Raw genomic sequence first — 27,149 nt, 5'->3', positions numbered from 1 at the left:
GCAGATGTTTCAGTGGACACAGAAACAGTATTATGAAATGAAAATATTGCCTAAAACCTGAGCAGCACCAGAGATTACAATGGTCTTTATGAAGATCAGCTTACCTAAAATAGCATTGAAAGGCCTTTGGCTGAAGTCATAGGCTTCTCTTCTAAAATGAAAGATTGTTGCTGGTACTACTGTAATGTGACTCCCAAAGGAACCAGCAGTTGCAGGTTTTGAATTTTATCATTTTTGGCCACTCTGTTTGACAGAGTTGACTGTAGCATGCCCAAAGGACACTCCTTCCATAAAATTTTCTTCTTTAACTCCAATAACAAAAAATGGTTGCATACTTTTGTTTTGGTGTGTTTTGTTTTGGTTTCTAACAAGGTAACACATTCTATTTCAAAGAATGTAAATCCAAAGAGTTTGCTAGTTGATCTCACTTGCTTTGTTTCAACTGAATAGACTCTGTTATTTACATTTTCTGTCACATCGTATTATCAGGGAGGGCTAAATATGAATCAATGAAATTCAGCACAAACAAGTAGAATATTGAGAGGAGCCTGAAAGAACTTGCCAGGTTCATTTATCAAAGGTTGAGCAGAATAATAAGGTCTATTGATAAGCACATTCCCAGCCCCTGTTTAATTTCTTTCCCTGAAGACACTTCCAATAAAATGCTCTGACTTGTGCAATCACTGTTACATGTAAATTGTTCCCGGATGAATACATTCATTTCTCTTCTTCCTACACTCAATTCAGCCAATATGGAAACCTCAATTTTCACAGACAGATGTCTGTGTTTATCCACAACATGTGCTCTTGTGTTCCCTAAAACCACGTTTCTCTTTTTGTGCTCAATGCATGCAGAGGAAGGTGATATGACCTGAGCTTAAAACATCCTCAGGGTATTTGACAGTGTGTAATGCAAGAGTGTCCAGGAGAAACAAAAGATTTTGGTAGCTGTGTGTAACGTTTTCAGCCTGAGATCCAAGTACACTTAATGTCTGTCAATAGCATATCCAGTGTGTCTCAAACCATGGGGAGGACACGTCCAGGGCAGCTCAGTTACAAAGCTGCAGCTGGGAAGGGACAGAACCTGAAGTCAGTGAATTCTGTGTGAATTGGACACTGCTTCCTTTGGGTTTCTTTTGCAAATCCTTGACTAAATCTCCACCTTATCCTTAATTGGCAGATATAAAGATATGTGCTCGGGGGAACCACATTTGATTTTTTGCTAGTAACTGAGAAAAAAAGATAAATTCTAAGAAATTCTCTTTCAGAAAGACAGTGAATCTATTGCATTTGACAGTGGCTCTGAGTTAGTTTATTTCAGCTTGAATAGTAAGGGATTTTGTGGCATCCTGGGTTCAGGCGGGACAGCCAACGGGAGCCCATGCATGGAGGGACAGAGGCACGGGAAAGGAATAGGACTGTGGGAACACTGGACTGCAGTGATGGAGGGCTGACAGCAACACAAGATCTGGGGCTAGGCAAAGGAAAGTGGGGAATACCAGCAGTGATAATCAGCCAGGCTGATAAACAACCTTGTATTGAAACTGAGCAATTCCCTTACACAACTCCAATTCACTTTGAGATCAGGTTCTCAAGCTGCATAGTGGAGAATCTTAAAATTAAGGAAAAAACTATTAACCTTTGCTGCTCTTGCTTCAACTCCACTTCTTATTACTCTTACATTGACACACTGCCTGCCATGCTTGTGCCTGTAGCAATCAACATGGTATTATCCCAACTACTTAACCTGAATATCCAACAGGGCACTTCCTTGGCTGAATATTTCCTCTTTCAGTCACAGAATTACACTCCTTTAACAAATTCTGTTTTATGAATTCAGTATTACTTCATCTATGCTGGAGTACTTTTGGCATAAACATCTGTTTCCTTTCATAAAATAAGAACGACAAATAATAAGCTAGCAATTTCCTCTATCCCAGGCAATACAGTAGCAGAGTTGTGTGTTTAAACCTCATGAATCCCCACCCAATCTAAAGAAGAAACTGCTGAAATGCTCTGTCTGCCAGAATGAGTCTTAAGGGGAGGGAAAACATGCCTGAAGTAGAAGAGAATGAATTAGCCTTTACTGCATGAAATAGGAATTTATTGTTGCATCACCACACCTAACAATATGGTTATGAGGTGGTGGCTCTTTCAATGACAAATTTCTGCAAGAAAACAATGAAAACACACTGTAAATCATCTTTCCTTCTCAGGGTTCTCAAGGCCTTAGTAAGCAGTGACCCTATTAAGGGCATGTATTTATCACAGCCTGCACTGTTTCCTTCTCTTCTTTCTGGGTCCCCTTTCTGTCCCTCCAGCAAAAAAGGGACCCTTTATCACACTGCTCTGTATTGTACCATACCTAATGTCTGGATTGATCCAAGGTGCAGATAAATGAATTTGCCTCTCTCCTATATGAAAAGTATTTTTGTCAGTAAGATGCACCACTGAGGCATGGGAAAAGAAACGAAGAGAGTTTGAAAAGAGTCTGAAAAGGCCCTGCAGAAAACAGAGAAAACTCAGGGGACACAGTATTCAGAGGCAGGCGCACTCTTGGCAGGCAGACAGAGGGTTTTGGTCACTGGCACATCACTGCCCAGCTGCAGCAGCAACAGGCCATCTCCCTCCTCCTCTCCTGAGCTGAGAAGGTGCTGGGCACCCCAAGGACACTTTCCCACTGCCCTGCTCCTGCTGCTCCCCACAGAGGGCAGGGGCTGAGGGGACACTTGCAGTTGGCTGAGAGGTGGCAGCAGAAGTCATGCCAGTGTCTGAGACTGGCCCCTTCCCTGGGGGTCAGGCAACCCATCAGTGGGAGTGAGAACTTAGGACGAGTCTTATTTGAAAATGTCTATGATACCTTTTTCTAGCCTTCCAGTGAGAAAGTCACAAACAAAATTGAATGATACTACAGAGACTTTAAATCACATGAAATACCCTTCTGTCAGGCTAAAATCACCAGTAATGAGTGTAAAGAAAAAATATAGATGAATGAATAACATTTTCCAAACTGAAGCCAAAGAGCATTATAGTTCTTGACAGATATCTCCAGAGAATTTACACGTACCACAATGGCAACAATATGAATGTAGCTAAACCTTATTTCTGCCATTGAAGGGCAATTTCATCTTCTACAGAAAACAATGTTTATCACCCAATTTTAGTTTTTCTACCTCCTTGCAACTTGGCAGCCATTCAACATCATCCATCTCCATTAAAACACCACGGGTCATCAATATTGCCTATTTTGACAATTACAATCCCAGATGGCTCCTTTGCAAAAATTTGTACAACTCACTGGCACCACTACATACAATTGGGTTCTAATTGTACAATAAATGTCATTTATACTGGTTGACTGCATTTTCCTATTCTGATCACTTTATGTCATTTTATGCCATTCTTTTTCACAGCCTTACTTTGCAGCCCAATATAATTTGACTCATCATCCCTACAATAGGTCTACTTCTCCTCTTTCAAGCTATATGATAGGAAATATTCTGTATCATGCATACTGGTTATCAGTAACAGGGGCACACTTTAAGAGAATTATCATGTGTTACCACAGACAAGAAATACAACTAATGTAAACTCATATTCTAGCCATAATAAGAGAACCTGCATCAGCTGTTGACCCAGTGCAACACATTAATTGATTCAAAGTCTTCTGCAAAGAGAATTTCTGTGACTTTGATGGTAAACGTGAATAGTGCAGAAAAGATGGACTGTTCTCCCTTTTTACATACTTTTCTCATGAAAATAAGTAAGCTTATTTCTAAAGAATTGTTAAAGCATTTTTTGATTACTAAAAATGGGAAGTAGTCACACAAGCAACACTGAAGGAAGCAAAGAAGTGATCTAATCTCCCTTTACAAAAGAAAAAGTAGCCAGTCAACACAAAAGTGCAGCACCCACCAGAGAAACAGGCAGGAGAATGGTCATTCCAAAAATGGGTACAGTGTAATGCTATACTTCTACAGCTATAGATCTGGCATAGCAAATTTGGGTTTCTCTTTTTATAGAAGTGTTTCTAAAAAACTCCTTTGGCAAACACCAGCAGAGCCTTTACTCCCAGGCAAAGTAAACAGACTGAAGGAATCTGATGCTGTTCTTTTGAAGTACAAGTCTGCTCTCCTCACCCTCTAAAAAGATACCCAAAACAGGAGGGAATGAATAGAACTGCCTGAGCAAATGCCTTCTAGCAGGATTTCTCAGTGAGTGAAAGCTCCAGCACCACCTGCTCATGGTCAGAATCTGCTACAGCCCATGAAAATTGCGTTGGGACTTGAATAACTCTTTTTAAACCTTCACCAAAGTTGTTTAGAATCAGGACAGAAAATGTAAGAGCCAACATACCTTCCCCTCTGGCAGTTCGACAGGTGTGTGCTACATTAACTAACCCAGTCTCTGTGCCACTGCCACCTTGACGTCATTGTTACTGGGTTGACAAAAGGTTTCCATGACAAACTAGAAAGCTGATCTGTTATCTCCTCTTTGGAGGAAATTGAAATGCCCTCTCTCCCATATTCTGCTAGACCCACCCATCTTGTTTTTGGCACACAGCACAGAGACTGAGCTTCTGTGATTTAGATTTCCCTCCGCTCTGAAAAAGAGAAACTAACTTGTTTGTTGTTTTTCACCTAACTTAAACTAGAGGGTGTCCACCCTCATCCCATTGCAATCCCAACCACTTCCCCCACAGCACAATCTTCTTTGTAGGCATGTTGACTACCATGCTCAAAAAGAGAACAGATAACACTGAAAGAGGACAAACTTTGAAGCAATGAAAAAAAACATTATTAAGACATTTGATTCTCTTCTTGGCTATAATTTTTTACCTCTACTAGCAGGCATGACCCATAATAGTTAACAGATGTTTGAAACATCTCATTTTGAACTTTGCCTAGGATTAAAAGGGATCTTGTAGAATTTAAATAGCAGCTGCAGAATGAAATAAGGCTGCCTTTCCTAATGTGACAGAAATGTTCATCCTAGCCTTAAACAAGGAGGACTGTTTTACGTTCTGTAAATACTGAGGAAGCTAAATTTCTCTGCACAGACACCCACACATTATACATTTTATATGTGTCTAATTTGCAGCAGTTGACATGAAATAACCCCAGTGGAAAAGGCTGGCCCAGCTGCCTGCATGCTTCTTAGGTTTTTGCTACAAAACCTGCAGCTCACCACAAACAGGAGAACAATGGAATATTTTGGCCATGAACATGAGGTTAGCAAATTTGGTGGTACAAATTTATTTATTATCATCATTACTATTCTCACAGCATCAAGGGAGAACCCAGCAGTCCTCAAAGAGGATCATGTCCTGGATATGGAAACAAACCCAAACAATCTCCAAAGAGCAATAAAATACACTTCCCAACAGCTGTGCAACCCCACCAGCCTTTCTGCCATGCTGGCCCCAGCAGGGTCCCTACCCTGTGCAGCAATGCAACCACACCCTTTATTTAAGTACTGGGATTGATGCTAAATTCAACCTCGTGGAAATAGTCCCTATGGATCCTCTAGGGCTACTGATTCCCCTGCCTCTTGTTCCTACAATGATTAGATTTCAGCCAAAGGCTAACTAATTCACTGACACTAAGCTTCCGAATTGAGGAAGTTAACATACAAACAGCTAATTTAAAAACAAGTTTAGATCTCAAAATGAATTATTGTTCCCTTTCAGACTGCATGCATTTCTTCTTTGCTTGACACTAAGATTTTTCATTAATTCCCATACTTGTAGGTTTCTCCATGTTTGCAAACAAAGATCTGATATGGCAGACGTAAGATCTGAAACAGGTTTTGAAAGACCTGCTGTAGTGAACAAAGATGTCCTTAGCCTTTTTGCATCTGGTTTGAGTTAATATTTGTATTATCCCCTTAGAATACACAAGATTTTTTGCTAAGCTAGACTTTTCCTAGTACACATGTTTTAGTAACATAAGGTTGTAATATACTGCTCTCAAACAGATGTGCTTCTGGAGGTTATCCCAAGGAGAACTGCTCACCTTCGGAGGGAGGCAAAGTCTAAACCAAGGGTATTCTATTGTTTTTGGGGAAGACAAAATGCCTTGATTCCCATTAAGATTGTTTTAAATCCTGCTGCGTGACGGCTGCTTACAACTAATGTGGCATGTAATACTAAAGATGTTATTACTGAACATGAAAATAGCTAACACTTTTGCAAATCTAATCAACGTATTTAATTCATTGTCCCACTGTGGTTCACAACTCTAAAAGACCTTCAGATCAATGCAGGACTTAAAAACATATACTTATGCTCCTGTTGAGCAGAGCTCAGCATATGCTTAACATCAAGGGCATGTGCTTAATGGGCTCATGAAACACGTCCTGGTTTATGATTCAGCACAAGCAATTTGCAGCTCTGTTTTCATCTTCCTTACAACCACTAACGTGCCCAAGGAATTACGACCAGGCCAGTGGCAGGAACTGGAGCTTTGGCCTCCTCAAGGGGCCCATTGGGCTGAGGGAACCCAGCACACAACACCAGCCTGGGACACACCAACCCATGGGGAACCCTGGTCAGGGTGTTCCATTTACAACCAGGGAATGGGCGAAGGAAAACCACCACAGCTAATTACACACCAGAGCTATTTAGCATGAAGAAACTATGTGCTGGAATAAGACCCCCAGGGGTTTTTACTGCAGATTTACTGTAACTCCACCATTCCCAGCAGGTGTCAACACTCCTGACTCGGAGAACACACCACCTGCATGTACTTTTTATTCAATTACCATGATTTTCAGAACTATGCTCTGCGGTGCTCAAAGCAGAGTCATTAATCTTCAGTAATCTCTCTGAACAATTTCAACTTTTCTGAGCCTGAAGCCCCTCTATAAAGCAGGGGTTGTATTGTCTGAGCATAGGATTTTATGCAAGGCAGTTGCCATAGCAATGTGACAGAAAGGGCAGAACCCAAACAATATCTGAGCATCAAAGAATTCTAAGTGCAGGGAATATTCAGAGCTAGATTCCATATTAGAACTATAGGCTGTCCAAACTGCAGATTCTGAAGCTTAGGAAGACTGGATATTATTATAAGCTCTCTTGGGGATAGCTGTATTCCAGCAATGCATTATCACCGATCTGTTCCCATTATAATCCATCCATTTCACAGAAAATGACATGTTTTGTAGGGGAATGGAAAAGCAATCTGAAAAGGAACAATTGCACATCTCAGCTTTGGGTAGAGAAAAGAGAAAGAGGGAGGAAGAAAAAAAGGTTATAATCTAAACTGTATTTCAATAGAAAGCCTGGCTGTTATAAAAATAATAATGGTCTTGGCTAGTCACTTGTTGTGAAATAATGAACCTTGTGCACCTTTATAATATTATTGCAGGCATTGTATAGAGCACCCTAATAAAAATGGATGGCTAACTAAATGAGAAAAGGCTGCTGCATTGTTTTATAAGGCAAGAATCCAGTTCCAGAACACATAAATCGTAAACTCCAAACCAAAGAGTTTATACCAAAAACACAACACAGCTTTATTGTTATTATTACCCTGTTGCTCTTGTATATGCTGCTACAAATGTATTTTCAAAATAATTAAAATCCAAAAGCATTAGCAACGGAGCAAACCATAACTGTGTCTCAAGAGTGCTGAGTGCCCCAAGCTGTTACAAACCTGCATCTAAGAAAGGTGCTGGTTTTATGTTCATGTGGATTGCCACTTAAAAATGGGAACATACAGATGTGTAAGGTAAAAAAACCTAGCAGAAGGCCTAGGACATAGATAATCTTTGTTCTAACTCCATCTTGCTTTCTTGTCCAATGTTGAACTTGGATGACTCCACTCCTATATCTTCTGAGTCACAGAAACAGGGATAGTGCCAGTCATATTTTCATGAGACCGAGTACAAGCTTGCATTTAACTAATGGCTGGTTTTGCAAGAAACGTGCTGTTTGGATTAGCACATTTCCAGCAAGAGAAAAGCCACCCCAATGCTGGGGAAGTCACCAGCCTCCTCAACACCACTACTGGCCCCTGAGCCTAGAAGAGGACTGATGTCCTTCCTTCCATGAGAGTGAGATCTGCAGTTTTTAGGACTGGTCCTGTTTACCTATGGAAAGCCAGCCAAGCTATTTGTATCAACAGACTGTTCTTTTTGCTTCTGACTGCTCGTCCAGCTGCAGGCATTAGTGACATACTTTTAATTTTTTTGGCTTCTCATGCATAACTAGCAGTCCCCACGGAGCAGACCCAGCACAGGCCAGCTTCCCACAGAGCTGGGCTGCATGGACAGTCTCCAGCTACAGTGGAAGCTTCTTCTGAGGGTCAAGCATCTAAGAGGTCTCTCAGCCATGTGTATTGTCTAGTAATGTGTGTGTCCATAAATACATGTGTTCATACTACTGCATTTCTTCTAATTAGAGCAAATTATTGGTTGCTCTCCCTAGCCTATGTGGATTTCCACAGAAATGATTGTTAGGATCAGAAACTTCTGCCAAGTTGCTTAAAATTTGTCCAATGGGTACAAAAGTCGTCAGAGGGCAGAGCACAAACAGATGTGGAAAACATGAAAGAAAATGTTGCTTCCTTAGACAACTAGGTTAAAAAATTTCTCCTATCACAAAGGTAAGTATTAGTCTCTCCAGGATTTCTGTACAAAATTGCCTGCCCTATAATAATTCTATTTTATCTGTATCTGTCAACTAGCCAGGTTTCCATTATTTAATACATCACATGTTTATTTTCTATTGTTCTCCTCTGTTTATAAAAATATCACGTGGCCCAAATCAAATGCCTACAAAATTCTATCACTAATTCCTCTATTAGCTGAATTATAAGCTCATAAAAAATATCAAGCTAGCTCAGTTTTATTTGGCATAAACACGTGCTAACTTGCATTACTTACATGAACAGAGTTTAATACATCATTAACTCATGTTCTTTATTTGTCATTTCATTGTTATTCCTAGAGAAAACATACCAGGTTTGCAATTCAGCGGCATTAACTACAAATGAGACAGCAGATTTTGAAAACTGCAATTTTATCAGCTGATAGGTGAGGTGGAATATCTGACACAAATCCTCTTACTGTTTTTATTTTAGGTTAAATACAATTTCTGAAAGTTTCTCAGGATCTTTTGTATTATTTATATCTCATGCAGGAACACAGATACCCATTACTATGTCAGTAGAAACCATACCAGCATTGCTGCTGTAGCTTAGACATTCTTGTAGCACAAGAGACCCTGCTATGGAAACTTGAACAGATTTGGAAAGCAGCTCCCTAATGGACATGCTAATTAACATGATCCCCTATCCTGTTCCTCCTGGACAGGACCAAACTGTCCCATTACATTTACAGCTTTAAAAGCTGTCTTGCAACAGAGATCAAGGATCACCTGTTCCTGGGAGCTGAACTGCACTTTAATGTTAACCCTGAACCCTTGAAATGACTCATGGTGGGTATAATCTGAAGTTGCTCAATGCCAGGACATTAAGTCAGGTGTAGGTGCATGTCTGATTGCTTGCAGGCTGCAGTTGTGCTCCTTTTTCTGGACTAGAAAACATCTGCACAGCCTCCAGGCTGGAGTGGTACCATCAGCATTGCTCAGCACAAACCATGTAGAGCTCTTTTCATAGCTCCAGGATAACCAACTTCCACTTCCACACTACTATAGTTCCTAAAGTGCCAATGAGGCAGGCCAGTCTATGGTATGAGGGCTTGTTTTATTGTATTAATTTCTGATTCAGTATTATTTGGTTTTACTGTAACCAGTTGTCTGTGCATTTCAACATTCAAAGTTGCTTCTTTCCCAATCCACTCCTGGCTGCCTCTGCAGTAATAACAAAGTGTGGTCTTGGATACTTTGGCATGTGATTAACAGCTGTTCAGATTGCCTCGGCAGTTTCAGAGTATACTAATTGGGTTAACAAGGTACTAAGTGCTCCAAGGTGTTATGAATGTATTGTAAAATCAAAAACTCTGCTGTCAAATGCATTAATTACTCATGGTATGTAATTTGCTTGCAAGGAGCCTACTCCAAAAGGCAATATTTCCAGCCATTTCTCCTACTCATCTCTGAAAGACATTAGCACACCAGCACCAAGAACACCTTTAACTGATACTGTCTCATTGCTAGAGAAGGAATCTCAGCCAACAGGTTCCTTGGTATCTTTGGAGGGTGTCAGATTCCTCCTCAGCTGCAGCAAACAACTGGGTCCCACCAGGCTCCTTGCCATGGGCTGCCCTCACCAGTCTCCTCTCAGAAAAGCAAGACACAATAGGCCACCTGGACACAACCAGTCCCAATGAGGCATGGACCTGACCCCATCAGGTCCAAAGTCTGGAACACCCAGCCAGTGCCTGGGGCTGTTCCACATGCCTCACTTCCTGGTTTTTCCCCATCCCAGCCCCTAGGCTTTATTGCTGTTCCCATTCTCCTGCTCCCCACCATTTGCACTTGAGGCACCATGTCTCATTCCCACCTCCTGCTATCCAGGTACTCTGCCTGGCAGTGTTTCTGATTTTTGCAAAATAACAACCTCAGCAATCAGACTAAAGGGCTTTCACAAGCACCCTGTGCTCTCCATTTCACAGGTAAGATCAGACTAATGACACTGTTCAAGCCTACAGAACAGACAAGGCAATCACAATATCATTTGTTCCCATTGCCCCTTGTGCTGAAACATGCCTAATTTATCCACTGACATAAGAGACACCAGGTTCATGTGATTCCTTCTCCTTCTGCTAGTTCTTTTCTACTAAGGTCATACCTCCTGAGTTCATTTCTTTGGAAATGAGCAATTAATTCTTTACTGTCTTCCCTTTTCCTGTTCCTTTCCCATTCCATTAACATGAAAGCCTCACCCAACAGTGACATTCAAGTTGACATTAATTTCTGCTGTATTTGAAGTCAATGTAGTAATATAAACCCTATAACTTTGCCTGATACAACTGAGACATACTAACCTGAATAACTGGGCCAGTTATCCAGAACACTGGCTGAAACTGAAACTGGACTGTGGGACAAAAACAATTCCTCAAGTAACCAGCATCAGTGAACAAAGTTCCTGGCAACACTGAGGTTGGATCTAGATATATGTAAAAATGAAAGATAGGAAACTTCATTTTTTACTTAAAGAACTGAAGATGGAGTAAACCATTGCACACTATACAGCAGGCAGGGGAATAAGACATGGATATGAAAAACAGATAAGGAAATGATCACCTAGTCAAGAGTTTATTTGCATAAGAATGAATCACTCAAAAACACACTTTTGTGGAAGCTGCAGAGGTGTGTACAGAGGATGACTTGTTCCAAGGAACAGCTGACTGCAAATGGCAGCAGCTCTTCATGCAGCCAGCACTTCTCAATGGAAACAGGTGTGACAGCAGGATGGAAATGTTTAATCCTCAGGTCTAAAAACATGATTCCTCCTTGCTTGACTAAAGACTAGTGTTGGCTCAAAGCCAATAGGTGGCTCATAACATTCTCCTGTTTCAAAACAATAACCTGCTTGAGAGAGGACACAGATTCAGGCCCCACTAAAGTCAGTTCTCATGTGCTGAAAAGAGACAGGGTTTGGCCTGGAATTGGTTTCCAAAAGTGGAGGTGGGAAAGGCAGCTGAATGCAGACAGCTCATATGTAAGTTCTAACACGACACTTCTAACAGGAGAGAATTCTATATTTTCTATCTTGCAGTTGAAGAAAAAAAAAACCTGTCCATTTTTCTGCAACAAAAAAATCACTGGGACCAGTCACACAATGGAAACATGCTGACCCTCAAACAGCTCCTGGAATAATCACTTGCATTAGCACATTGCACCAGCTCATAATGGTAGGCAAAGCAAAAAATACAGCATAGCAATCAAGACTAAGCACAAAAGGTTCAAATCTGACTGATTTCAAAGGACAGTAACTATATGCCCAGCATGGAGGTTATATTGTGCTAAATCAAGGCTGCCATTTCTTCTTTCTGCCTGCGGCTCATGAAAGAGCTTGGTCACCTACCCTGTGTGGTGAGTCAAGGCTGTGCAATCCGAGCTGCTTCCAGTGACTTCTTTCCTCCTACTCAGCCACCAGAACCCCTGTAACATATCACAAGGCTGTGCAGGGGGAATGACTGCAGCTAGGCAATCTAACACTCCTACACTCCTAACCCCTTTAGCTCCAGCAATTTAAAAGGAATGCTCACAATTTATTTAATCCTAAAATCCATCTTGTCACAAGAGTTAATAGCCAGATAATGCTATGCATAACATTCTAAGCATGGCGCCATAAATATGAAAGCATTTAAATAAAAGAGTTTGCAGCAAACCTTCAAATCCAAGGTTCACTCATTAAAAAGCAAACCAATGTATTAATCTCCACTGCTGCATATTTTAAAGACATGAAAACCAGATCTAAAATGGATACGGCATTTGAGACAGACCTCCCATGCAATTGAAGTCAGTTGCTCTCTTACAGCTTGTCAGCAGATTTGTTAGGATAGGATTTACCATCAAAATAGGACAAACAGCAAGGGAGACCCCTTCTGTTAGTGATGATAATGTGAAAAAGGCAAAAACTCTTAATTCTGCCATCATTCAGGGCTCATTAAAAACTCACTGCACTGCTAATAGCTACCATGATTTTATTTCATTTTCCTCAATCACACAGATGCTGTCTTGGGAAACACAGAAACCCTTACTGTGCCCCATCATGAGTTTATCTTTACAATTAAAGTTGTTTCTCTTTGCCAGATTTATTTTTTCCTCTAGAGCACAAAGAAATTTAGCCAGAGAGACACAATCTGTTGTGATGAAAATGCAAAGCTAGAAAAGTGTTCTAGCTCTTGCAATAGTATTTTTTATTGTTTCCCATGAGGGGAATTATCCCCATTAATGGTGATTGCAAATCCCTGTATACTGGGACATTAGCTTCCCTTATGCTTGTTACTGAAATGAAAAGAGACAACTAAAATATTATAGAGCTGTTTTATAAAGCACTTATCCTATTAAGCCACTTAGCCATAGTCTTTACATAGGGATGGGATGCCCAGAAGAATTCTGTGGGGAATGAATCAGTTATAACATTAAGAAAAGCAAAGGAATGCTCTCATTCATTAGGATCAATTTCAGCAGTTACTGTATTGCTTCTATCAGCAAAAATGCCAGGTTTGTGGATGCAAGTGGCCACCTTTCAGATCTGTACCTGGGGAGCACATCCTGGTTCTCCTGAAATGCAGCAGTGCTGCTCTTTGTCTTTCACAGCAAGCAAGGACTTGGGAACCAGCAGATGGAAAATAAGTTGTATATTTGTTTAAAAGACATCCGCTTCAGCCCAGCTCTTACTTTAATGTCTTTATTCTTTTACCTCCCCCTTCACAGGGAAAGTGATTTGTTCCAAGGCTGGAGGCAAATCCTGCTTCTACTAAAACAAAACCCTGAGCAGCTGATCCTGAAAGTTTGGATGTGATGTGGATCTATGAGAGGCCCAGAGCCAGATATTCACCTGTGATATTCACTGTGTGAACAGTGAGGTGGTTCCCTTGACTTGAAATAAAACTGATTTACGTGTCACCCTGTTTCCTTTGCATTTCTTCAAAAGACTTACTTTTTGTACCTTGTATTTCTGGCCTTAGCAGCTGCCTAACCCAGTACAACAGCACTTCCCTTTCTTGCTCTTTGCAGTGCCACATAACTAATTGCTCTTCAGCCTCAACAATATTACCTGTTTTTTTGGTTTGTTCTTTTTTTTCTTTTTTTGGGCGGGGAGAAATGAGCAGCCAAGTGCTCACAAACAACACATGGTCATCACACAAAGAGAAGGTCATAAGGCAGGAATTCGATGAGCCTGAGAAAGGGTTGATTTTTAAAGTCCTTTCTCAGTCCTCAAATGTCTCTCCCAGAAGTCTGAAGGACAGAGGCTTCATGAAGGCAAAAGGTACCAAAGGTTCAGTTACTGGGGAGGGCAGCAGAACTTCAGAGTTGGAAGGAGTTTCTGCAAAATAACTGCACTGAGGCCAGGACCTAAGAAAGAACGTGAAACCTCAGAGATTTCCAAAGACAACCCACAAAACCAACCCCTGGAGGCCTGGTTTACACCTCTGTTATATCTGAGAAGCAGAGGGATGGGGATGCTGCCATAGTCTGCTCAGCCACTGCAACAAAAGCCAGGTCACTCAAGAACCTCAGTCCCCAGCCTGTCCCTGCAGTCATAGCTATTTAAGCCAGTACAAAGCTGGGGGAGGCTAGATCTGCTGCTGGGGAGGTTCAGGGGGCCATCAGACTTTCAACTGCCCCAGCTCACACTGGAAGCCTGCACAGTAGGGGACTGTCCAGGATGTGAGGGCAAAGACCAGTCAGCTGAATGCCATTTGGCCCATTTTATAGGTAGAGATGGATAGAGAACTCAGCTTACATTTCTAAGGACAAAAATCAGCTCTCACTGCATTATCTGCAGCAAGCCAGAAAGCTGAAGTTTCTCTGTGTGCATTTCCTTTATTTTCTCTATATAAATGTCATACCTCTAACTGATGGTTTAATGACTCGAGTTTTAAAGGAAAATCACATGGCTTGGCTAAGTGCTCCTTCCGCTGGGTACACCCCTGCTGTCCTTTCCTATTGACTGCTCAGGATCATGCAGTAAATATCAACACTGGAGAAGTTCTAGTAATAATGCCAACTGAGACCCAGGATGTGTGGGGCACAGCTGGCTCCCACCCTCAATTCTTTCTGCAAGCTGAGGACGATCAGCACCTCGAGAGACGGTGCCCTAAAGACATAACAACAAACCCAACTGACTCTTGTGAAAATAAATAATCAGCAATCAACACACAGCTTTTCTCCATGCCAGTGGAAAACACGCATGTGTGGTCCAGCCTTGTGCTTTCAATAATTGTTTATTTACATTTGTTTATGGTCAGGAAGTGATGCTGTAGTGTCAGGAAAAATTAACCCAGGCAGAAGAGGGCTTGTGGAGTTGTGCCATGTTTCACACTCCTCTGTTTCTTGCCTGCACACATTTGAGGAAGGAGAATTTGATTTGGATTGTTAGTGGGTTTTAAATTAATGCAAGACACAAACAGAAAAATAAAGTTGATCTGGACAGCAGCAGCACTTGGATCCTGGACACAGAGGCTTGGGGGAAGCTTTGGATGCCTCTCTCCCTTCCGTTAGCTGCCAGTAGCAAGGCACGCATGTGGTTTACAAGGTGGGGAGAATGCTGAATCCAAGGCAGGGAGGTGCCTCCTGGGGCATCCTGCAGCAAAAATACTTGGCTGGAGAATAAATACTGCCTCAGATCACTGAAAAGGCCGTGAGTTTGTGGACAAGCAGAAGAAAACAGAACAGCCCTTCCCATAACTCAAAGCCTTTTCCTACCTACTTGACGTAGGGGTGAGAAGAAGAAAGAATCCTTCACTGGGATTTAAGGGGAAAGAGAAGACAAAATAATGACATACCCAGTGGTGTGATCACTTCCTACAGTCCCCTCAAATGGAACATCTCCAGTTCTCAGGAAAGCTTTCACCTCCCTCAGCTACTTGCCCAGCTCTGTGCTTCCTTGTGGCTTGTCCTCCATGTCCCATGCCTCCTTCTATTGCCTCCCAGTCCGGTGCCTGTGTTCTTCTGATACTTCATGGTCACAGCTGTGCTCAACCAGGCAGCACACAAAGACTAAGGTTTAAGAGTTAAGATCAATTATCTCACTATCTGGCTGCTCCCTTTTGCCCAAAATCAGGCATTCCACTTTGTACGAGGGTCATGCCAGGAGAATGCATGAATGAGTTTTTATATCAGTTTTATCTACGTGTTTGGATAGAGGAACATTTACCAGCAGACAGCAAGGCGAACAGAGAAGTATGAGCTGAGATGGTTGTGAGATTTTCCCAAGAACTGGTGAGTTCTGGAGACACACAGTCTTGATGACTCCCAGGAAAGGATGAATTCAGCACACCAAGAGTCAGCCAAATCTGGATAAGGCCACCAGCACACACTAACATCACTCATTGGCAAGGAGGCAATGGCTGCTGCTGCAGACATACACTTAACAAAAGCAGAGACCCTTCAGCAGAATTTCTGAACACCCACCTAAAAGCTGCTACATGACTGAATTAAAGGTGTTCTTATAAATATTGTGAACTGTATTTTCCTGACTTGATCACCTTAATATGAAGAAAAAAGGAATTTGGAACTGTTTCCTTTAGTCCCCCTCCTTCACACACAGTTTTTTTTTTCCAATATCAAACCTCTTGCTAATATTAACTTTGAACTTGAATGATGTCCAGTGTCCTCTAATGTCCTTGATCAATGAAATTTAGTGTTGTTCAAAGGTCAGTTCCTAACACTAAGCTCTGATCTCACTTAAAATTTTCTTCATTTCTAGACAGTTATTCCATGTTATCCCTGTGTGCCCTTTATAGCTGGAATCATCTTGTTCCAAGGTTTTCTAAATTTCTTGAACAAACCTGGCATCTCTAGTAAGCATTAACCACACACAAACGATGAATTCTAAAATGAAAAAAAAAACCTATGCCAAAAAGAAAACATATTGTTCCTCTAGAGGGATATACTTTATATTGTACATCCAAATTAAACAAACACACAGTAATCACCAGAATGAAAACCCAGAAACAACTCAAAACAGCACAGGATAAATAAACATGAACTCAAGCTCTTTGAAGAACAGGAGGAGAACAATCAGATTTAGATGAGGAACAAGTTCTTGCTTAATGACAACATAGAAAGTCGAACTTGGGATGAAATTTAAAAAAAGAATAAAAATACCCTTTTAAAAAAACAAGTTCTGAATACTGTTTGCTCCTTTCTTTCTAAGCCAAGTACTTCAGATGATCTAGTGGCCCAAGAATGGATACAGAGACAACCACAGAATATTGATGGATGGTTCCTATTCTATCTGTCCTCATTTGGAAGGGACCCCACAATCTATCCACTTTTAATTAACTATTTTTCCCCTTTAATCAACAGACTAATTTGAAACACCAGCACAAGGCTGAAGCAGGAGTGTCCATTTTTTGTCCTGAGCAGGCTGGTTTCCAAAGTGGTGTCAGATTTTTGGGAAGGTGGGTCTGGGCAGGTGCTGTGTACCCCCATTAGAGGTGATGGTGCAGGTCACTCTGTGGCAGCCCGAGGTGAGGAATCACCTCAGCAGTGTCACTCCAGGACTGGCATCCTGTGCTGTGCACGAGGTGCAAGGACAAAGGTGAAAAGGGATTGTTCATGAGGAGAAAGGGAAGGAACACAATGTTAGTTTTGATAAGCAATAATGAGGAAATGGCCTTTAATGACTTACAGTTCAGCTTGCACTCACATTAGCAGATACAGAGGAAGAAGGAGCTCAGTCATTTGCTCTCTTCAAATACATATGCTTTTATCTAACCATTTTTTGCTGAAAAAACCACTAATTTTGACTAACATGAATCAATTTGAACTGTTTCCCAATCAAAGACCAGTTCAGAGATAGAAACTCCTCTCCCACCTGAAGTCTAATTCAATTTCTAATGCAAGGTAATTGGCAACAAATCTTTGTCATCTGATTCTTTGAAAATCACAGCACATTTATAAAAGTCAAACAACAGCTGGTTCCTCTGCAGAGCTGAAAAACAGAATATCCTTTAATTCTTCAGTGCAAATCAATAATTTATCTTAATACTTCTATTTTAAAATCACTGAGGTTGTTCATGCCTTTGAAATAAAGACAGGGATTTTCCTGTACTTCCTTCCTTCATAATCTGATTTCATTAAACTCATTCACTTAAACATCCCCCTAACTTAAACATCCTCTTTCTTCACAGCAGGCATCAAAATATTTTTTTTTTTTTTTTTTTTTTTTTTTTTTTTTTTTTGTTGTTTGCTTAGTAATATAGATTTATTGATATGGAGCTTATTTCCTGTCATGTAAGACTATAGTGTTGTCCACAGCTGAGTTTCCAGCCATCTTTTAAAGGGCAGCACTCTCCACCTTATTCTGTACATTTTAAAATTACAGCCATCCTGCATAAGCAGAATCACATGTGCTTCAGAAGTGTCTTGAGAGATATGATATTTGCAGTGGATTTAGGATACTCATCATATGGACTAAGATTATATGATTATACAAATGTGCCCATCAGCACATCAGTACAGAATCTGATTTTCACACTGCTGGCAGGAATAGAAAGGAGAGATCAAATGGGTTACTACAGAAATTACATTTAAATACCCTCAACAGAAATGTGTGGATATTTATATCTACAGTGTTCTCAGGAGACCTTCAGTCTGAAGGAGTTCCATACACTTGTTTTATTATAATGGAACTTGACTTACATTTTCAAGTGTTACTGATTTACTTATTTTCCACCAAAGGATGCATTAAATTTAAAAAATCTAAGAATATGAATGAAAGCATACTGAATGCTAATCATTATGTCCTAAATGAAAAAGCATTATTTATTAAAGTCAATAGCAAATATTCTTTATGAAATGGATAGCAATAGAAAAGAAACTTTACAAAAATATGCATTCTATAAAAGAAGTGGAGCATATTCTACCTGCCCTGGATGTAACTGCAAGTTCTGCATGGAGGAAAATGCTGAAAAGACATCTTTGAAGAACCACTTTCTGTAGGACTTCAATTTCAGGGACTTGCAGTTGAATCTGTTCTCAGCACGTGAACACCCAACTGAATCTGGATTTATATTTGCAGTTTTTATAGCCACAAAAAACCAAACAAACTTTGGAGAGGTGTTCAGAAAATATCTGCTGTTTCTTGCACAGGTCTGGAAATAAACTTGTGGGTGCTGACCACCACAGGAATGGCTTTCCTTTGGGGAAAGAATTGTGTCCAAGAACTTTGAGAACAGAGATCCCACTAAAGTTCAAAATCACTTTGAGAAAACCCAGCTGAAATATTTAAAATTCATGGCAAATTTCATGCCTGCCTTTTATGAAGCTATTTCCTGGAAATATTACCCAATGAACAACATGATTGTTATTTCCATGGGCATTGCAGATGTTTTGGCTTTGCTGTTATTTTCTCAGTGTGAAACACTCAAATCTCTGGGAATTTTTTTTTTTTAAATTCAACTAGTAGATAAAAAAAAGGGGTCTTTGGGGAAACTCATCCATTGTCATCACCTCCTCGGTAGGTGTGTGGGAAATCATCCAGCCACACAGTACAAGAAAAAATGAATAAAGCTCCACTACATGATTAGGACTTTATAGAAAGTCCCCTGAATAATTACTATGAAGTTTGCAAGTGCTTCCAACAAGTGTTATATTTTAAAACCAGCTCATATTATTTTATTTTGTTTTTCAAAAGAGCCTTTTCCAAGAAGGTTCTGTGAAACAAAACAGCCTGTGCCTGGTGCTGCCTCCACCCACAGCTGCAGCAAGAACTGGCTGGCAACAGAAAACAAATGTCCTTACTGGCAGTAGCACTTGCACCTTTGACAGATCTCTTCTCAGAGGTAAATCTCCTGATCACCTACCTGTTACCTTTAGAAATGGATGCCAGAAAAGACAGATAACATGTAATTCAAGCCAGGATGGAACCTGGCTGAAAATCAAGGTTGGTAAGAGTTACTTTTTTTGATTGTTTTGAAATCTGATTCCAAGCCAGGGAAGACCAAAGTCCATTTTTTTTTCAAAGTTCACAGGGAAAAAAAAGTGCCAAAGGCCCCAGAATTGTCCTGGGAGATCTGTGCTGTAGGCAGAGCCAGTATTAATACCTGAGCAGTATTAATTCTTTGCTACATGCATTATAAATCACTAAGAAAAGAGCTGCTCTGAACATGGCAGGTGGGTAAATTCCTGTACAGCTCCAAGCCATAGTGCCTAGTGTACAGACAAATAAAGGCATTGTGAGACCTATCAGCCAAGTCCCCAAAGCAGAGATTAAGTTATACCAAGGGAGAGCATAGGCCAAACACTGAGCAAAGAATGGTTGCAATTATTTGGATCCCCTCTGAGCTTCAGAGTTTTCTGTGAGTGCCCATGAAAGTTTGCACAATTCAAATTACGTGTAGCACTTCAGTCCAGATTTCTTTCATTTGGAAATCTAAAAATGTAGTTTATACCTTGCCTGTTTGAGTGTGTTATATTTCACTCCAAGAGCCTCAAGTAAATTTTCCAAAAGACTGAAAAGCATCAAATTTAGAGAGACAAGTAGAGCTCTGCAAATCAAAAGCTGGAACATTTCATGATATTGGCACTGCTGCATTCCTGATAAGAAATAAAGGAAGTAAAGGCAAAGTCCTTACTTATACTTAGGAAAGAGAGAAAAAAAGGAAAATGCCACAGTAATATTGCTGAACATCAAGGATTAAGAAGGGCAAGCTCATGCCAAATCAGGCGTTGCCAGCAGAGATAAACCAGTCTCATTTTATCAGCTCCAAATGTCACTTCAATGATTTCAGTTCCAGGGAAGCATTCACAGTGAAAAAAAGATACATACATTTGTATATTTTTCTCAGAGAAGAGCTGAATTTACAGAGGTCCTAACCAGGATTCAGAGCCAGAACCGAGAGGCAGCCTCCCAAAGCCGAAGGAAATTTTAAGAAACTATCATTAGAGAGACAGAGAAATGTCAGCTCCTGGCTGAACAATTTATTTCCTTGGTAAGATAAATATTTTGCTACTACATGACAGTATCTTCAAAAGAGTTAACCACCTAGAGCTAGTGAGCCCTCAAGAAGGCTAATTAAAGTGCCAAAATGTTTTATGTTAGATTTTCCTTTGATTGCTATCATGTTTTCTCTTTTGCACAGGTGAGGGCAGTAGGAACTCAATGTCAGAACTGCTCTAATGCTAGGCAGCATCCAAGCAATAGAAATACATAATCTGGGGCCATAATTCACTCCTCTTTATCATACCTTCACAGGAAAACTTCACTTAACAGTCAGCAGTCATTTTCTATTACATAAATTTAGTTTTACTTGTGGTCCCATAAATCACCAGTCCCTGCAAGGAAGCAGCAGTGCAGACAGTACGCTGAATTCTGGCATATCACTTGCTGGGACAGTGGCAGAATAACCACAAAGTACTTACAAAAATGAGTCCAAATAAATCCCTTCCTCTGCCCCCCTTTAGAAACTCACAGTTGTTTAATCTAATCCAATTTACTGAGCGTAAAATATCTTGGCTGGAGGAAGAAACCTCTTCAGGTCAACGCCTGGCAGATAAATTGATAACACCTACCACAGTGCTCCAGAAAATGGGAAGACTTCTAAATACTCCTGATTCTGTATTTAAGTGACTCCCTGCTTCACCACCCACTCCATATTCCCCTGATCCTGCTCTCCCTTGGCTCTGCCACAGAGTTTACATTGCACCTTCCAGCTTCTTTCCAATCAGCTGCAATACACAGAACCCACTAACCCCTGGCAGAGAGATTTTTCCACTGACAGATGTTTGCTGTTCAGGTCAGTGACACTGCTCAGGTGCTGCACAGACTCCAGTCCATGGTGACACATGTTTTGGCCATACACAAGCACTGCTGAGGGTCAACACCCCCTGTCCCTTAATATTCCCCCAGTACTGCAGTAGAAATGTGTCTCCTGCACGTGACTCAACACAGAACTCACCGGCAGTGAGTGAGCGCTTCCCACTTCAGCAACAATATCAAAGCAGGTTTACCTTGAATAGGAGCTTCTCAAGAAAAGAGAATTTGCCCCTAAGTGACTTGTTCCAATAAGCCTTAATTCCAAAATCTCCCCTCTTGTACAAATTACCTTCAATTAGAAGAATGATTATTCCCAGATTTTATATAATGCCACCAATATGGAAGAGGTCAAGATCTCAGTCTCATGGTTGCTGAAAGATGAGCTGAGTATAGTATCTAATGGAAAAGATAGAAATTTATAATGTAGATTTATTTTTAGAGAGTAAAACGTTTTCAGTTCACATTTCAGAGCCTTTTTCCACATCCAAAAACAACAGAAGGAAATGAAAACTGCTCTCCTCAGTATTCTGCAAAAGCCGACATAAAGGAGGCCATTGGAAGCTGGACCAGTATCACCAGAAACAGCTGCTTCACAAGCCAACAGCTCAATGGGCTTAACAAATGAGAATCCTCTGCATGTAACATTTCCTTTATGCAATTCCCCACTGCTTTGAATCCAAATATAAAGACTGAAATCCTGCCTGCTGTGAATAGGGCAAGGATTTCTCTCTAAGGAGAGGATTTTAGATAGCAAGCTGAAGAGGGCATACTGTATAGAACAAAAGCTGTCTCCTTTGCCTTTTGGAAAAGGATGAAGAAATTCTGTGTAGTGGGTTACCTAGGACCTGACCTGGATGCTCAATGGGAATTGCAATTACTGTAATAGTATTCATTATCTATTGATTCTTTAGCACTGAGTCTGGGTCATCAACACATTTTTCCCCCCTCTGCATAAAACTTACACAATCCAAATGACAATCCAAATAATTATTTTCCTGTGTATAAAATATTTTAGATTATAGATTGCATATAGAAGTAGTCATGGATTGCAAATGGAAAAAGACACATTTTATATGTTCTCTCCTTCTTTCATTTTACAAAGGTGCAGACCTTACTTGAAGTCTGTGTTTCTACTATATACTATTTCATGAAAATGAAATGTTTGAGTCTGCAGATAATTGATTTACATACTTTTGACAGAGAAAAGCCCAAGGAAAGTAAAGATATTAAATACTCATATTCAGATTTAAGAAGCTACTTAATCAGGTATTTAATTTAAACAGATCCGGACATTATTTTATTTTTTTTTTAATCTGGAGAGTCTTTATATATAATCACCTGACCACTGCCTGCAGTGAGGAAAGTCTGCATACTTAAAGGCTTAATAACACTTCTGGGGTCAGGCATATAACTCTGAATATTTTCAAAGCATATGATAGCCTTTATGCTACCATAAAGGCTACAAAACCAGGCCTGAATTCTGGCCTGCATCATGTGTTGGGACAATGGAGGACAATGCTGTAATTAATGCACAAATGTCATGTTTGCAAGAATTTTTGTCTCCCCCTGCAAATTTCTCATCCAAAAAAAGGGGAAAAAAGGAAATAGTAATGTGCCATCAAATGTACTATGTGATGGCATCCAACATGTGAGTGACAGAGCAGAACCAGGACTCAGCCCCAGTCAAAGTGCTCTATCCTCTGCACCAAAGGATCCCCCTGATAAATGTTGTGGCCACATTCATATGTCTTGAGAGAAAAAAAATCCTTGCTGAATTTACAGGTAAGGTTATTTCATTCCCACTTAACAACAAAAAACCTTTTTGTCTTTTAAGGAGTTTGAAATGCAAAAATAAAGCTTAGCTCCAGGGCTGTGCCATGGTGAGAGAAAACAGAAATTGCTACTTACAACTCAGGAGGAGTTGACTCACAAATAAGTTGAAAGAAATACATATGACTTGAGGCATGAGGAGTGTTGTTAAGCAGAAGTGATACTTGAAATTGAGAATCTTTGAGAAGTTGTGATTTTCTTTGTCTAAAATGTTGCTTGACATTCTTGTCTGAGCACCCAACTAATGCGTTAGGCAATCCTCAGGCATAATAGCAAGGTTTAGGGAAAGGACAAAGTGTGTCAGCTAAATCTTTGAAATTTTTTGGCTTCAGAGAGTAATATCAACTCTTACATGTTACTTGAGAATTGCTTCTGGCACGGAGCTAGTACATAGATGGTCCCAAGGCAGGATGAATCTGCTGCCATCCTGGCACGCTGCTGGCACTGCAAAGCTCTTGGCATGAGTTTGCAGATGAGGCTGCTGTGAACAGCCAGAGGTTCTAAAGGTAGGAGCTCTTTCCATTGGCTCCTCTGGATGGAGATCTCACTGGGGCACATAGAGAAGCCACCCATGGAGGCTGCAGCTGCAGAAAACTCCTAGGCTTGAATCTGAACTCATGGGAATAAGTCTGCTGACTGTGCTGGAGTTAAATAGGCGGGGAAACCCCTGACTACTGAGCCCTGTACCCATTGGAGCTGCTATCAGCCCCACAAAAGTTAACTATGGCATGTATGCTACAGTGAGTGCCAAGAACTGTCAGTTCTGCCAAAAAAACCTACCTGGAGAGCATGATATGGTCCTGCTTCCAGTGCTGATAACTAGCACCCATCCATGTGAGAATATAAAACCTCCTAGTCCAATCACATTTCATTCCGACCCTCCTAGAAGAAAAACTCAACTACACACTGAAGGAAAAAACCCATGTGGTAAAATGTCACAATTAGGAGTGCTTTCAGAGCTTTGGATCTGCTGACAAGACAGGCCCTGCAGAGCAGGTGCCAGCCTGTGCTGAGGGCTTTGTGCCAGCAGGTGAGCCCGATGTCTGAGCGGACACTGAACACGGGTGTGACTCTGCCAATTCAGCAGGAGGCAAGGCAGCTCAGCTTCATCTGCCACTAATCTGGGTAACATTGTGCAGGAAAAATGAGAGAACTATAAAGAGATGCAGGGAGTTCATTCTCCTTGGAGCAAAGACATGATAATGCAGCACTCTAGGAGCTGAATTCTCCACAGTATTCTGGCATTAGCATCAGAGACAATAAGGAAACTGTTGAGCAGGAACTGCCTCTCTAGTTAAAGGATGATACACTGCTACCTCAGATTCAACAAAGCACATACAAGCAACCTTTAGCCTTAGATGTACACTCAAATTTGTTTCTATTCATTAAATGTATAATAGGACACAAAACCACACAGCCTTAAGTCAGCAAGTCAAAAAAAGTTAAAAGCATGACACAACCCTTTCCCCAGTGGTAACAACTTTTTCCCTGTACCATCTTTACTCAGTTTATCTCATACACATTTGCTGTTCAGTTCAAACAAGGTTCTGGATAGAAATTCCTATAAACGTTTCCAGTCTTGAATCCTTAAACCAACTCCTGCCACGCTGGGCTGTCTTTCAGGGTACACAGCCTGTGTTGGCACCATAGCCCTTGTATGCAGCTGCAGCATGCAACATGGAGCATCTTACCTAGACATGGCCAGAATTCATGCAACCGAGACAACGGGCTGGGGGAACGAGCAAAGCTTAGGCGAGTGCTTAAAATTAAGCATGAGCTCAAGTACTGCACTAAGTCAGGGCCTTTTAGCGGGAATGATAAATGTGAAAAACACAGAAAGTAAGACAAGTCCATGTGGATTGAAGACTTCTCAGACATCAGGCAAAGTATTTGCATACATTACAGTGGCCTTTGGATTGCGAGGCTTAGTAGTTTTCTAGTGCACATTATTGGACAAAGAAGTTAAATACTGGGGACATGCATTTAAGATAAATACAACAGATAGTCTTACAAAGGTAATTTATTTGCAATTAACTTATATTTCTGAGTCCAGCTTTCAAAGCAGTGTCTGCAGTGAACCTTACCTGTGAACTCTACAACCAAAGCTTGGACTTTGATTTTGTGAAGACATCCTTCTACTTTGTCTGAGTGGCAGCATAATTAAAGCCCTGACAAATATGTAAATCCATAAAGGCATGGGAGAATTCAGCTTTTTTCAAGTTACATGTGATTTAAAAACAACACATGAAAAGAATATGGGCATTATCTCAGGGGATATGACAAACCCCATCAGTGTAGCTAAGGTAATTATTAACTGCCCATTTTCTCCTACAATCAACTGCTAATTCAGTAGAAGAGCACAGCTGGAGGTATCAGGGTGACAAATTCAAGTGAGGCATCCTAGTGGAGCTGGGGATTTGGACTCAGATTGTCTGACAAGTAAAATGACAAGTATGTAAGTGCTGACAGTGTGCAGCATCCCAACAGAATCTAGTATGTCTCAGGGCCATCCATATGCTCCAGCATATGTCTGTAAGGAGAGGGGTCCAGAATCACAGTCTCTGGGAATGGTAGGTCTCCCAGGCTCTCAAGATACCAGCCAGGATCCCAGCGTTGCTGAATTAATTGGTGTCTAAGTACTTGCATTCCCTCCAACAAACCACTGATTTCAGCTCAGAGGGAAATATGTAACATAACCATATGTTTGCTCCTTCAGAAGCTGGATCTCACAGGACAGGATTTACCAGGCAGGAAAAGGTTGCTCTGGGCTCTTCCTTCAGAGTCAATTGAACCTCTGTGTATTAACCACAAACAAACAGCAGTGACAGATATGTTACTGTGTAGAAGAGCAATACTGACAAGCACACAGAAACAGACTGGGTTTTAATAACCTAGCGAGGGGAATTCAAGTTTCAGCTCACTCAGTAGAAAACAGGTTGCCTTCTTCTGCTTTCTATTCTGCTTTTCACTTACATTTTTCTGGGGGCAATTACCTGCCAGCTATTTTCGCATTTCTGTCCTACCTTATCACTGTCCACTGTGTTCTGTGATGTCCTGGAGGCAATGGAAATGGTGTCAGGTTGACTGCTGCCATCCCCTTGGCTGTCTACATCATCTATTCCATCTCTGCAAGAGAGGTGATTGGGAAACAATGACATTCCTCAACACATCACCAGCGAGCACAATTTGAGAGGTGGAGTTGAGAAGCGCTGAGTCAGCAGGACAGAGCTGGATTGTGCTAAAATTACCCCTCTGAGGCAGCCCATGATGCTATAGAGCTCTTGCAGTTTAGAATGATGTCACCCTCAGCCATGGGGCTTGGATTTGCACATAATCACAACATTTGTTTAAATTTCTTGAGGAATTTAATACTAAGCCATAAAAAGGTGCTATCCAAATACCGATAAAGACAGTATAGAGCTCTATCTATTTACCTCACTGAGGCTGCTAACAAATTTTCTTCCCTCTGGCTGTACAGATAAAATTGTCATAAATGTTTATTGGTCTTTCAAAGCAAATACTTAAATAGTACAATACATATATATACTTAGGGACAAAGAAAAAATATATCTCCATTCTGTACAAGAAAACTTTTGTATTGGAGCATGTTCTTAGAAGAAATGTCTGGATCTCTGCTTTGCCACAGGTCTCCTGGGTGACTTGGTTATTTATGCTTTGGATATCTCTATGACACAGCCTGAAGTAAAAGAGGGATAAAATTTGATGAGGAAATGAAGATGCTCAAATTACAGTTGGCTTTTGGCAGTGCCACATCAGAAAAAGAGCAATTCATTATCTATAATTTCCATTTAATCCAAGATTGAAAAAGTTGACAAAAAAAATTTAACATTACTTGACAGGCTGAAACAAGCTTGTATTAGATGATGAAATACAGATTATTCACTATATATTCTT

General features: G+C 40.7%; 1 protein-coding gene across 1 annotated transcript in view; it reads right to left on the bottom strand.

The window, feature by feature from the left end:
- LOC128790931 (kalirin-like) overlaps positions 1-27,149 on the bottom strand; it is a 406,721-nt gene that overhangs the window by 38,826 nt on the left and 340,746 nt on the right. Inside the window, exon 33 of the mRNA XM_053948138.1 lies at positions 26,258-26,360. Within this exon, the coding sequence (XP_053804113.1) occupies positions 26,258-26,360 (103 nt within the window). The remainder of the gene's footprint in view (positions 1-26,257; positions 26,361-27,149) is intronic.

Source organism: Vidua chalybeata, chromosome 7 (genome assembly GCF_026979565.1).
Source record: "Vidua chalybeata isolate OUT-0048 chromosome 7, bVidCha1 merged haplotype, whole genome shotgun sequence".
Classification (NCBI taxonomy): Eukaryota; Metazoa; Chordata; class Aves; order Passeriformes; family Viduidae; genus Vidua; species Vidua chalybeata.
Note: the sequence above shows the minus strand (reverse complement) of the source record. Positions and strands in the feature narration are given on the sequence as shown.